Genomic DNA, 14,071 nt, shown 5'->3' with positions numbered 1-14,071 from the left:
CTTTAGCATTAAAACACTGTCTCTGCCTTTGATCCTCATCAACTGACAGTTTTTGTAATATCACTCTCATTAAAAAATAATATTATTGTTTATTGGCAGTTACTCTAGCAGAAATGGTTGTAAGTCCAGAAGTTGATCTCTACCATGTTCAATTAAAGCAACAATTGTCAATAAAACTTTTCAATACAAAACCCGGGTCATGGAGAATATGGAGTCAAAATTTTATTACTACCTTTCCATCGAGCTACAGTTGAGAATCTTGAAAATGGGAAATAAATGTACAATCTCTTAGAAGTATTATTATAAAAAAATAATAGTAATCTATATATTCACATTCTGATCATAATATTTAATGTTTGATATATATTATTTATAATAAATAAACATAAACCACAGTAGGTACAATGTATGACAAAAAGTTCGACACAAATATGAAAATGAAATAACTCAATAATGTTTTCCATTTATAGTAAACTTTTTGGTATACTCTGTATAAAAGACTATCCACAAAATATTTTTTTTCTAATCCAACTCCAAATTCTATTCCAAAACTTTTCTGTCGATTTGATTGTCTCAATTACAGCAAATTCTTCAGATGGTAAATGTACTTTTGTAACTATATCTAAAAAAATTGTGGATGCTTAACATGTAATAGCTGTTATTTTAATGATCTATTCCAATATAATACAAAGAAAAAGTAGCATACCTTCAATGTACACATGTTCCGTAGAAGATTGATCTGAGATCTTACTTTTTACGATTTTTGCAAACATATTGTGATACCCTTGAATTAGGTTTTGATTTTTTCCAGCTGATGAATATTCATCATCAACATCATCTTCAAACAATGAAACAGAAGGTGGCTGATCCAAAAAATCATTGTTAACATATAGGTATGTTACATCGCCTGCTTGAACAGATGTTAAGCTCAATATTCTAAGAAATCGACCCTACAAAACGTACTTCTCATAAATGCACTTGTCTGCAAACACACTGTCAAAAAAAAATATCGAGCCCTGGCACCATTTCTGCTGATATTTATGTAAAAAATGACCTCCCTACTAATCCAAATATAATTCCCGTTTTCTTCTACCACCTACCATTTTAGGGGGAACCCCATCTCTATTTTTATCACTTTTCAATAATAATAATAATTTTACGGGCATGAATTTAATTTGAAGAGGTGAAAAGAGAATTCCTTAACTGTAAACAATAATGAATAAAGAAATATCTACCTTTATTTGGTGCTTGGTTCCATTTCCCTGAAAATCTCTTTTGAGCTTAGCGATGTCTTGGTTGAAACATTGCTGGTGTTTATCCGAGACTGCTCCTATATTTTCAGAGAAAAAGTCCAGGTGCGAATGAAAGAAATACACAATTTTTGTTTGGTCACAAGATTGCCAAAATTCTTTTGAAAAGTTAAAAACTGCACTGATTCAACCTCAAATATTGCAATACCCAGATTTTAACAAACAGTTTATAATAACAACGGATGCATCAAAAGATGCGTGTGGAGCTGTGTTATCACAAGCCTTTAATGGTAAAGACTTACCTATAGCATTTGCATCAAAACCATTCACAAAAGGCGAATCCAATAAGGCAACCATTGAACAAGAATTGCTGACTATCCACTGGGCAATAAATTATTTTAGACCTTATTTGTATGGTGTAAAATTTTTGGTTAAATCTGATCATCAGCCGCTAGTATATTTATTTTTGATAAAAAATCCTTTATCGAAAAGTTAACTCGCATGAGACTCGACCTAGAGGAATATGATTTTGAAGTCGAGTATAGAGAAAAACAATGTAGGTGCGGACGCACTGTCAAGAATAACAACATCTGATTTAAAAGAAATTTCTAATGAATCGGCTAAAACACTAGCTGTAACAAAATCAATGACTAAAAAACAGGAAAATAAAAATTCTGACACATATGACTCTTCGCAAAATAAAATACTTATTCTAACTAAAATTTACGCAGTATACTTAATTTACCTTTAGTAAGTTTTGAAATTAAGTCATTATATCTTAGGATAATAATGAGATTAAAAGGAAGATTCAGCGCTGAATCAAACATTCCGATCATTAATGGTAATTTTTCTCTAGACGAAGTATTGCCTAAGCTTGAATCAATGGCTAATGATCATAATATTAAAAGTTTAAGGTTAAAATTAAATGGCCAAATTTTTCAAATGTGCACAATAAATGACTTAAAAGAAATTGGTCAAGATTATTATATATTGGAAAAATTAAAAAAGGTAAACATTTTGTTTTGTTTAAGGAACCACAAGTTATTAAAAATAAAGATGAGAAACTCGCTTTAATACAAAAATACCACGATGATCCATTAATTGGTGGACACTGTAGACAGAAAAAACTACTTAAAAAGTTAAGAGTCAATTATTGATGGAAAGGTATGTTGAAAGAAGTTGCTGTATACATTAAAAACTGCCATAAGTGCCAATTAAACAAAAGCAGAGTGAAAACCCAAGAGTCAATGGTAATAACCCCTACTCCTCAAAAAGCATTTGGCATCACATGGCAACTCAACCAAACCAAAACCAAAAAAACCTAACCAAAGTGACATGAGCCTTGATCATTGTCTGGAAACTTATATGGTGAAATTTTGACAAAATAATTTAGTACACACTGAAAACACGGTATGTCGCTAGTGGTAGGAAAAATAATTTTTAGAGGTTACTAGTTTATTTGGTTGCCTGTGATATGCATATACAGGATGTTTCCTAATTAATCTAGAAAATAAAAAATCGTTAGAGAACGAATTAAGGCGGGCTCTTAATAAGTATATTTATTTTAATTTTGTTGAAAAAGGATGGCCAGCCAAGAAAAAAATATATTTTCTTTAAAAAAGCAGTAGTGTACCATTTATGTTAAGCAAAAAAATCGATTTTTTTTAATTTTTAACACCCTGTAGATCAGAAAGGAAGTACTTTAGACCCAATGATTATAAAAAAATTGTTTTAAAAACACATGAGGAATCACACCATAATTTTTTTAGACTAATTCGAAAACACCCTTTATATTGTCAACTTGACAATGACTGCTGATAAATCAAAAAATACCTTTTCAGTGAAAAAAGCCTGATTTTCGCAAGAAAAATGTTGATTTTTATTGAATTTGGGCCTGCGTTTGCAAATACTCGTTTGTTTTTTAATTTTCTATCTATCTAAATTTTAAATATCATAGTCAGAAATAGTTTTATTATTTATTAACTGTAAAAATGGTATTTTCTTGTTGTGTTGCATCTTGCAAAGAAACTAACGAGACTGCAAAAATGTACGTGTTTCCAAAAGACGATAAGGTATGTATCTTAAAAGATAAATGATAAAAGAAAATATATGGTATGTATTCGTTGTTTGATTTTTTTTCGTTCGCTTTAAAATCTATAAATCCCAATCTATTCATTAGACAGCCAGTCGACTTACGATCATTTACATGAAACTCTGTAAAATAAATTGTAAAATATATATATTCTTATGTTTTATTAAAGTTACTCTGATATACTAATATATCAGTGTAGCTTTAAAAATAAATCCTTTGAATTCTAATATAAACATAAAAAACATTTACAGCAGAAAAGGCGAAGGCGCTGGGTTACACGTAGTCTCCACTAAAAACACGGAGGGGCGCTTTGACCCAAAATTTTACTATTAAGTTTCATATCTATCTTAATAGTAGATTATTTTCTTTTATCTATGGCCTTTATCCTAAGTGTTGCGCTAACAACAATTCCTCGACCTGGACGACATAATCATCACGAAAGTTAAAAAAAAGATCTTGGAGAAATTGGAGATCATATTTGGATTCAAGAGGTCCTTTTACATAAGAATCGGCCAAAATGGTATCAGGGCCGATTTCCATACAGACCCATTTGTCCTAATCACTTCTACCCTTTGAATAAGAAGACTAAGGAAGGAGCATATCAAAAATCTTAGGTACATCGCGATGGGCCTCAAATATGGCCGACTTAAATTCCGGTTTATCAGTCTCGTTCTAATTTTATTTAAAAAATGTAAAACTATGATATAGGGTAGACGTGGGGTAGACTCAATAATTTGTTGTTTTATTTTACGTTGTGAATAAATGTTGGTAGTTATTAAAATTGTTATAAAAATATATAATTCTAATAAAAATAGATAAGTTATAATAAGTATTTATTAACACAAACATCCGATACGTTACTGAAGCAGGTAAGTCAAATTAAAATGCAAGAAAAATATATACATAATTTAGTTAATTTAAGAGAATTTCATAAATGATCGGTTTACTACACGTATGTATATTATAGTCACTTACTAGCGAAAAGTTGTTCCATTATTCCACTCGATTTTTCCGAGATCTACCGCACGCTACACAACCAACTATTTTAGAGTCTTTTTCGATAAATCGCGATAGTGTCACTGTTAATTTAAGTTCTGCCACAATTTCTCTCTAGATTTACTACCTTTATACAACTATCAGTAGTAGAATAAATAATAAATAACATAAAATAAGCTCCGTAAAGACTGACAAATCCACAAAATTTCAAATCAAATTCAAATGTGTCAAATGAATCGTCAAACAGAACTGTCAAGGATCCCCACCCTAGAGTGCTTTTTCCGCCCACCATGCATGAATATATGGATAGCATTATGCTCCTTCCTTAGTCTTCTTATTCAAAGCTTTTACCTAATATATTAGTTAGTTATTAATTATTTAATTTTTAGTACCTATAATATTAGATACTAAAAATTAAATAAAGTGTTTTCATGTATTGTAGTGAATTAGCGTTTCATATTGCCGTCGTGACATCAAAGGTTCCAACTCGCAACTGTAATAACTAAAAATAGTTAGGTACTTGAATACCTGTAACTGTCTTTCTTCATGATTAGCATCGCCGATGGGTTCTAAATTAGTATTATTATTGTATTGCATCGTTATATCAGCAGTGCCCAATGTCTTGCGTAAAAGTAAAATTTGCGAGCCATTATTTGAAAATTCTTCGCTGTCTACACTTTTTTTCCTACAGCACATCACAAACCATAATCAGGACATATATCTTTGTCAAACAAATAATTGGATGTTATAAATAAAATTATATTGTCTTGAAAAATATAGTTAATAAAATTAGAAAAATTTTGTGACAATGACTGACAGTCAGAGTACAATAATCTTTCAGTTTTTGATATAGTATACAGGATATTTGAAGTGCACAGAATATGTAACGTCATGTCCCATATTGGTTGTAGTTATTTTGTTTTTCGCGATTTTTGCAAATCTGTCTATTTAGGGAAACCAAAGATACCGTAAACACAATTGTAATAACCGTCTTTGTTTGTTTGCTAATAGCAATAATAGGAATCAAAATTATAAAACGAAAATCTTATACCTCTTATGTCTCAAAAGTGGCTAACCCCTATAACTTTATTACTTTTTTAGTTAAAAAAAACGAGATTTGGTATGTTAGTAGGTATATGACATAAACTAGGATTAATTGACGTATTTAGTTGTTTTCGGTAACTTCCTGTTTCACCGGTAATGACTAAAATTTTTGATTTTTAAATAGCATCCTCGGTATTTTTTTACTTTATTCTATAAAAAATAATACTCTGAATAGAATGACATATCATATGTCAACTTTTGACATTTTTGCATATGTTTTATTTGAAATTATTGCGGTTCGTCACGAAAATTTGACTTGAAATACCAAGTATGTGGTATCAAATTATTCGTAAAAAAATTCTTTTTCCAAATATGCTAATGACCCACCCTAGTTCCATTTGAAAAAATTGAGATATGATTAAAAATACGATTTGGGCATTTTTAACCGGCTAGGACAAGAAACTAAAACATAAGACGATCAAATCTATTTTTCCAAGACTCCTTAATTAAGAATTAGTGTTTTTAACATAGCCATGGCACTCTAGAATGAAATTTAAAATACAATTTTTTATTAAGCGAGAATGTCAATAGTTGAATGTCATTTTATTCAGAATGTCATTTTCTATCGAATAAAGTAAAAAAATACCGAGGGTGCCATTTAAAAATCAAAAGTTGTAGTAATTTCCAGTGAAACAGGAAGTGACCAAAAACAATTAATTGAACACATCAATCAATCCGAATTTATGTCATATACTAACATACCAAATCTCGTTTATTTATCTGAGAAAGTAAAAAAGTTATAGGGGTGACCCACTTTTGGGACGCACCCGGTATATCGATCGATACAGTATCTGAATAAAAAGTTGTGACAGGGGATATTCATTATTCCCCATTTTCTTGTTAACTCTCACATAAATCCAACATTTCTCAAAAATCGCCTTATTGATCATCATCGTTTCACACACAAACACAGATTACACGTGCCGAGGACGAAACAAAAACGTAACGATAACAGTTGAAGGAAACGGTCAAACAAAAGAATGCCATTGGGCTATTGTTGACGCGATCTAGATTGCGATTTGAGTATGACGAATGACCCGGGCAGATCTCTTATTTATCGGCCGAATACGTCAACCCTTGAAGCCTGCACGTCAGATTTTTCCTATTAAATTGCTATTAAATCATCTATATTTTCGCGCAGTCCAATTGTTCATCGTTATATTTTTCTTTTCATTGAAATATATTAATGTGTTTGTTGTTTATTTTATTTGTGAAATAGTCTATTATTCAATGTAATTCAATGTACAGGGTGTATCTCGGAAACTAAAAGAGATACAAGGTTTGTTAAAATGTGGCCAAGATGCGTAAGATTACTGATCAAAATGCCACCTTAAAAGTTAAAAAATTACTTCCTTTTTGGAAAAAACGAATGATATTTGCAATTTTATTTTTATTTTTCTATGACTCTATTTATTAAACTTAACACAATAAATTTCACATTTTCATCGGTACATTTTTCGTTCTACAAGGTGGTGTTTTCAGATTTTCAAATCCACGTTTTGTCTTTGCTACCATCATCAACACAAATATTAGTTTTTTTTTCTATAAATCTTCGGAAACATTTTTGCTTCCTTCACAATTTTTGAACTTGTTAAGATAACATTTTGATCTTTGATCTGCATCAAATTGCTCAACTTGGTCTCCATTTACATGAAAAATAAATACTTTCATAATAATGGTTTATTTTCGGTCGGACATTCATTCATGGTTAGAAATTGAAAATAGTTGAGGGTTGGAACCTTTGGTGTTACAACAGCAAAATAAAACACTAATTAACCACAACATACCAAGCCAATTTTCTTTTACACTGGACGCGCGTTTTTCTAACTATGTTAGCATCATCAACAGATTATTAAAACGAATAAGTTACTTTTAATCATCTGCTGATGATACTAACATGGTTAGTGAGACGCGCTTCCAGTGCAGAAGAGAAGGGTTTTGGTGTATTATGGTGAAATTGAAAGTAATTGGCGAAATGAATTTAACCGTTAACCAGGAAATGACACAAGAGGATGGAAATTATGGAAAGTCCTGATAAAGATACATTTAGTTTTTTAAATTTATAAAGTAGGGACCTTTTTGCTACTAATTTTTAATGTATCAAATTGTATATTGGATACGTATTAACAAACATTTGTTGGAATAAAACTAGTTTAATATACGATCAATTATCAAAAATTATTTCGATCACAAAACCTATAGATCAAATCCAAACCAAATCTAACCTACAGAAAGTTTTATTTATTTTGAGATTATTACATATTCAATAAATAAACTAGAAAACTTTCGAAAAAAATTATTTAAAATTAAACGAATAACATCAACGGTTTATAATAGACTCATTTGCTAAAAAGTTGCTAAAGTGTTAAACATTTTTAAGTAAATATTCTAAATATTTTTTTTCAAACGTCACAAAAGTACCGGCTATGAAATGAAGATCGCTGTCATTTTATATGCAAAATTATATGGGAAATGTCATCGATCGTCATTTCATAGCCATCGCTGACGCCGTTTTTATTCGATCATACGGTATTAGTTTTTGCGACGTGATTGACAATATAAAAAGTCATTTTTTCCATAGCAACTGTTAAAATTGCCTTATAGGTATCTATCAAAAATAGTAGATACTTTAATCGCAAGGGTAGATTAAATAATACTTTAACAGCGAGGATACGTTAAAAACTTTATTTCTTTTCGCACGTTTTTTAATGGCTTCCATTTTTGAAAATTTTTGTATTCCTTTTCATAAGTTATTCGGGATTTAAATGGAAGTAATTAGTATATGGCGTTTGGCGCCTCAGCCTGAATATCTGTTGATAATTTACTTATTTCATTTTGAGCCATTTCTGGATCCAATTCAATCAGCAATCGACACGAAAGAGAATTATAAAATATTTACTCAAAACTGACAACTAAATAGACAGCTTTATGTATTTGTCAAATTACATAGAAACCAACGCGCAACGCCGCGCCGGTAGGCTATTAAGATCGGCAAAAAAAAGTTTTTTTTAATTTCACTCAAAATGAGTTATTTGGGTCATAAATGACCTAAATACAAAATATTTTCATGGTGTCTGTCTGTCTGCCCGTCTGTAACACGATAACTCAAAAACTGCTAAACCGATTTTAACCAAATTTAGCACAATAATACTGTGGCACTCGAGAATCTGGCCACTAATTTTTCGTGGGGGTAGGGGTTGGTAACGGGGTATGGGTGGGGGTTAAAAACTTTAAAAAATCGTAAATCCAAAATTACAGTAGCTAGCGAAACGTGGTTTTCATTTTAAGATTAGGAATAACATTCGCAACAAACTATTGTAATAACCATTCAAATAAAGCAATACAAAGTGCGCTCGTTTGAGATTAAAAAACCACACCTCAGATACCAACTTTTGAAATTACATATTTTAGTATGGGCGCGGCTATACGTGCTCCCGGCGCATTTTATCTCTACTAAATTAAAATTCCTTGAAATAAATAATTTTTTTTTCCTGAATATTTTATAAAAAAAAAAAAAAAAAAAATATTGTAATTTTTGCAAATTTTTTGTTAGGACAAAATGTAGTTTTACAAGTAAAAAAGCCAACTGAGCAACTTCGGGTTTCCGCTAGATTCAAAGCAGCGGTGTTTACAAAATATTACTATTTTGTAGAGTCATTTTATTTTTGTAAGATTTCTTTTTAACTAGTGGCAAAGACACAAACTTTTTCAAGATAATAGTTCGAAGTCATAAATAAATCAGTTCAGCCTAACAAGTTTCCTTGTCGATTTTAGCGAGGAGGGGTGTTGAGAAGAATACACTAAAATCCTTATTATTTATTTGTATCGATATTCTATACCATTCCTATTACCACATTACTATAGAGAGTTGACAGATAGATTTTGTGACTGCATGTACGCTTCAAGTAATGCATAAATAAATAGTTAATAGTTGTTAAACCACTGCGTATTTCTTAAAACTTATTGTATTTCTTCATATCAAATAGTCATATTAAACTATATTTAATAAAGAATACGAGGTTTTTTCAATCTCCCCCGGATTATTTCGGCGAGCAAACAGAGCCGGGCGACGAACAAAACGAAACCCAAACAGAGTCACGTGGCGTGGCGAAAGTGTGTACACTTCCCGACAATTAAAGTCGGGTTAATCGAACGGAGCGAAAACCCCTTCGCACGAGAGCGGTCGGGGGTAGTTAGGGCTTCTTTATTGTCCTTTTTTTACTTTGCCAAAATCCACCATCAGAGGCGTAGTTCGATTTCTCTCCTAATACCCATTTCCATTTTGTCTTATTTATCTGTCATAGAAAAAGTATAAACTGTATTTCATAGGTGTATTGATGAGGTCCAGAAGTAAATCGTTACTATAGTCTGTCCAACGATAAGATCCTTGACAGTGATAGATGTGTCTGTCATTTTAATTGTAATTAGTAGTAAGTTGTTCATTTTATTTTACAAAGAAATAAGTTGGTACAACTGGAACGCATAGCAGAAAATTAATATAATTAAAATATGAGTGACAAATGATTACTTTGTGTGTTAAAATATTGTGAAAAAACTGTATAAAACTGAAAAAATCTAATAGAGTCATTTTATTAAAAAAAAACGGTATATGTTAATACAAAACAAGCAAGGGTGTATTTTAAACAAAACACCACATACAAAAAAAATATTTCTTACTTTCAAGCTTAAGCAACTTCCTGCATTTATTATTACATTTATTAACATAACTTATGTACAAATAAAAAAATAATAATATTGCAAACGAATATATAAAACACAATATAAATAAATGAACATATTTTATTAAGAATAATACTTTCTGAATTTTATACTTTAAAAGTTGGATAATTAAATTTAGTCTTAATTTTTTAAACCAGTACCTTCTGACATTATCTCTCTGCAATAGGTACTAAAATTTATCGTGTGATGTTATTGGAAAATAATTTGAGTAATAATTGAGAAATAATTGGAGTATTGTAAAGATACTCCAATTTTTGGTACCATATACGAGATGGTATACAAATTTTACTTGTAGCTAATACAACTCTCTGGCATTCTGGCAAATTGTCTCTGAATGTCTCTGGGCACCGAATATTAACTGTAAACTATGGTCTGGGTCAACACTTAATTTTCCCTCGTGGTTTTCCTCCACTTAATTTTAAAAAACACGAAACACACGTAATAACACGAAAAAGAAAGAAAAATTAAAAGAATTTGACACACAATTATACTCTATTAAGCTTCGTTCAGAACCTTGCAATTAGTGGAATAAATTAGTGGTTTCAATTAGCGTAGAAGGTTGTTCCTTTAATTTCAATGTAAGCATTCAGAACGTCAAAATTAGTGGTAGACATTTCCAATTAGTAGAAAAAGTTATCAAAGTTATCCTTGAATATTTACGAGAAATGTCATTTTGGCCTTTGATTATCTTCCGTCAAGAGAAATTGTGGTTAGTAATTTAAAGTTGATTAGTGGAATAAATTAGTGGTTTCAATAGCTTAGAAATTTGTTCATCAAATTTGAATGTAAGCATTCAGAACGTAACAATTAGTGGTAGGAATTTTCAATTAGTGGAAAAAGTGGTAATTATGCAGTATAGGTGTTTTTCGTATTTTTAGAGGTTTCTTAAAAATTCTTTTTTTAAGTGATTCTAGACACCAAATACAACACAAATCCGGGTGCGCACGTTGAAAATTAGATAATTTATAATTTACATAATATTTATTATAAAAAAATTGATACTTACGGGACGGGGGAGAAAAAAGGGGTGTTTGGGCGAGGTACTGCAGAAGGCCACCAGGAGACACTGAAAAGAGGATTTCACTAAGGACACGACACATTAAAATATGGCATATTTGAAAGTAATAAACATAGATAAATGAAACAAGTTTAGATTGGAAAGTGCCCATAAGGACAATGTAAACACTATTTGGCGCTATTCTTGTAACGGTCGCGACCCAAAACTTTTGAAAATTTCGGATCGGTTCGGCTTTTTCCGGAATTATATCGCCAAATATTGTTTATTCAAATTTATTATTATTTTCTTTTAATTTTATAAATAAAATACAGTGTGTTGCATACAAGAAACTTTATTTTATATAAGGACATAAGGACATGTATGAAATACCTATGAAACATTGGAAACCGACGTTATGCCACAATCCACGATGGTTTTTGCAGTTCACAGTTCACAGCACAGCTTTTTAAATTTTTAATGCCACTTTTTCACAATTATCACCGGTTGGAGTAAATAAAACTTGAATTAAACTCACAAGATAGCAATCATTACTTTGAAAATGGACGCTATGAACACTTTTCGGAATTTCTTTAATGAGAGCGGTTTATATTTTGAAAGATTTTATGATTTTTGAAGACTCTGACTTTGACAAGGGAAAATTATTTCTGTTTTTGTTTGCCGTTGTTCTTAGCGACCGCTATAGCAGCGCCAGATCGCATATAACGGTCGCGACCCAAAATAATTTCGCGACCTAAAATTTTTACGGGCTGTCCAATCTAAACTTGTTGTATTTATCTATGGTAATAAATTCAAAACAACATTTCGTCCGCCATCAACAGTCAATTGACATTTGACTGTGACATTTGATACTTTGACACCGTCTCACAACTGAAAACCAATGTTGCCAAACGTTGATCTATCCCGTAAAATATAAAGAAGGGAGCATAAAAAAATATTATAATGCATTGGTTTCGCTCTTTGCTATTGACATGAACTAAGCTATTATGAACTTGCTATTTGCTATTTCATTCAAGCTATTGACATGAACCAAGAAACAAAAACTATTTAGAAAAGTGGCACCTTAATGTTTTAGTGGTTTATAAAATCCTTACTTTGTTAGACAATAATTCTACAGGATATTTCAAACTTTTGCTAAAATAAGAACATTTTTTTTCTAATATAATAGACAGATGATGATTCTAATATAATAGACTATAACTCATAATTTAGATGTGATTTTATCATGTTTCCTTTTACTAGAAATTTATATTAATTAATTAATTACACAAGAAAAGAAAATGTTGATTTCATGACTTTAGTTGTAAACCGACTAGTAAAAATATGACCGTATTCCTAAACTAGATCAGAAAACTATATTCGCCGCTACTGTACCCTAATACCCCCCTAAAACCGGCACCGTAGCCCGTCGGCCTGACCGCCACGCTTTATTTTATTTTTAACCCCCGCACCCCATTGTTAGGTCCCCGCTAAATAGACAGCTTAGGGTGCGGGCCAAGCAACCCCTCTCGGCTCATTGTTGGCGGATTTGCTCCTTTTGTATGATTTATTTTTTCGAGCGTCATTGCCCGTCACGCCGAAAACACTATCGAATTGATGACGGTTTTTGGAGCGGGGACAAAAAATAACCAACTTTCAATTGTACTCTAGTCCAAAGTATGCTCTGTAATATTATTTTTTATCAGGAATTTTATGGTTTGCAATATATAGGATCCGGCAATAGTGCGTCGGGCATCTGTAGCTCCTAGAATAAACAAAATGAAAATTTTGTTTAAGTGCAAACCTAAAGTATGTACAAGGGTGTATTTCCGGAAAATATTGTAACTTCTATAGGGTGGCTCAAAAAAGTGTGAGTGGATCTGGATAATTTTTTTTTAAATGGAACACCCTGTATATTATTGCATTTTTGGCTTCCTTTCAGATCACTTTACATAATTCTAAGATATGAGTAAATCTATTTCGAAAGTTTCAGAGATATTAAAAAATAAATCAAAAATTTATATTTTTCAACCCTTCTTAAAAAAAATATTAAAAATACAAGAATTGTTCTGAAATCAAAACTATATTAGATATTTACTTCAGATGGTCTGTTCTTACTTTGCTATAAATATGGCAATCGTAAATCATACAGGATGTTCAATATTTTACGCCAAACTTTCAAAAATATAAAATAATTTTTCTTCGTTTTTTTAAATGGAACACCCTGTATATTATTTTTTTAATAGATTGAGAATTAAAAAATTAACATTTTTTGTATTTTAAGTATTTCAAAATTTTTAATAGTTTTCCGGATACACGCAGTATTATTTCATATGGTGCTTCCAATGGTAAAATACGAGAGAAAAATCATTAGGTGGCTTGGGTGAAAATTTACTGTGGAAAATGCCATATGGAAATACAAAACCGGGAATATCTGCGAAACCGTTAAAATTTTTGAAATACTCTAAATATAAAAAATGTTCATTTTTTAATTCTTCATCTACTGAAAAAATAATATACAGGATGTTCCATTTAAAAAAACGAAAAAAAAATTATTTTATATTTTAGATAGTTTGGGGTAGAATTTTGAACATCCTGTATGATTCACAATTTCCATATTTATAACAAAGTAAGAACAGACCATCTGAAGTAAATATCTAATATAGTTTTGATTTCAGAACAGTTCTTGTATTATTAATAATTTTTTTAAGAAAGTCTGAAAAATATATAATTTTTAATTATTTATTAATATCTCTGAAATTATCGAAATATATTTACTCATGTCTTAGGATTACGTAAAGTGATCTGAAAGGAAGCCAAAAATGCAATAATATACAGGGTGTTCCATTTAAAAAAAACATCCCGATCCACTCCCACTTTTTTGAGCCACCCTAT

At 30.8% G+C, this 14,071-nt stretch overlaps 1 protein-coding gene across 1 annotated transcript; it reads right to left on the bottom strand.

The window, feature by feature from the left end:
• Nucleotides 1-348: 348 nt before the first annotated feature.
• On the bottom strand, nucleotides 349-5,140 carry LOC115882965. The gene is made up of 3 exons (XM_030901235.1): nucleotides 4,867-5,140; nucleotides 707-950; nucleotides 349-622 (listed from the first exon to the last, which is right to left on the bottom strand). Exons 1-3 carry the CDS (start codon nucleotides 5,032-5,034, stop codon nucleotides 501-503), a joined length of 534 nt encoding a protein of 177 aa, XP_030757095.1. The 5' UTR covers nucleotides 5,035-5,140; the 3' UTR covers nucleotides 349-500.
• Nucleotides 5,141-14,071: the final 8,931 nt, after the last annotated feature.

Source organism: Sitophilus oryzae, unplaced genomic scaffold (assembly GCF_002938485.1).
Source record: "Sitophilus oryzae breed Bouriz unplaced genomic scaffold, Soryzae_2.0 scaffold_111_pilon_pilon, whole genome shotgun sequence".
Taxonomy (NCBI): Eukaryota; Metazoa; Arthropoda; class Insecta; order Coleoptera; family Curculionidae; genus Sitophilus; species Sitophilus oryzae.
Note: the sequence above shows the minus strand (reverse complement) of the source record. Positions and strands in the feature narration are given on the sequence as shown.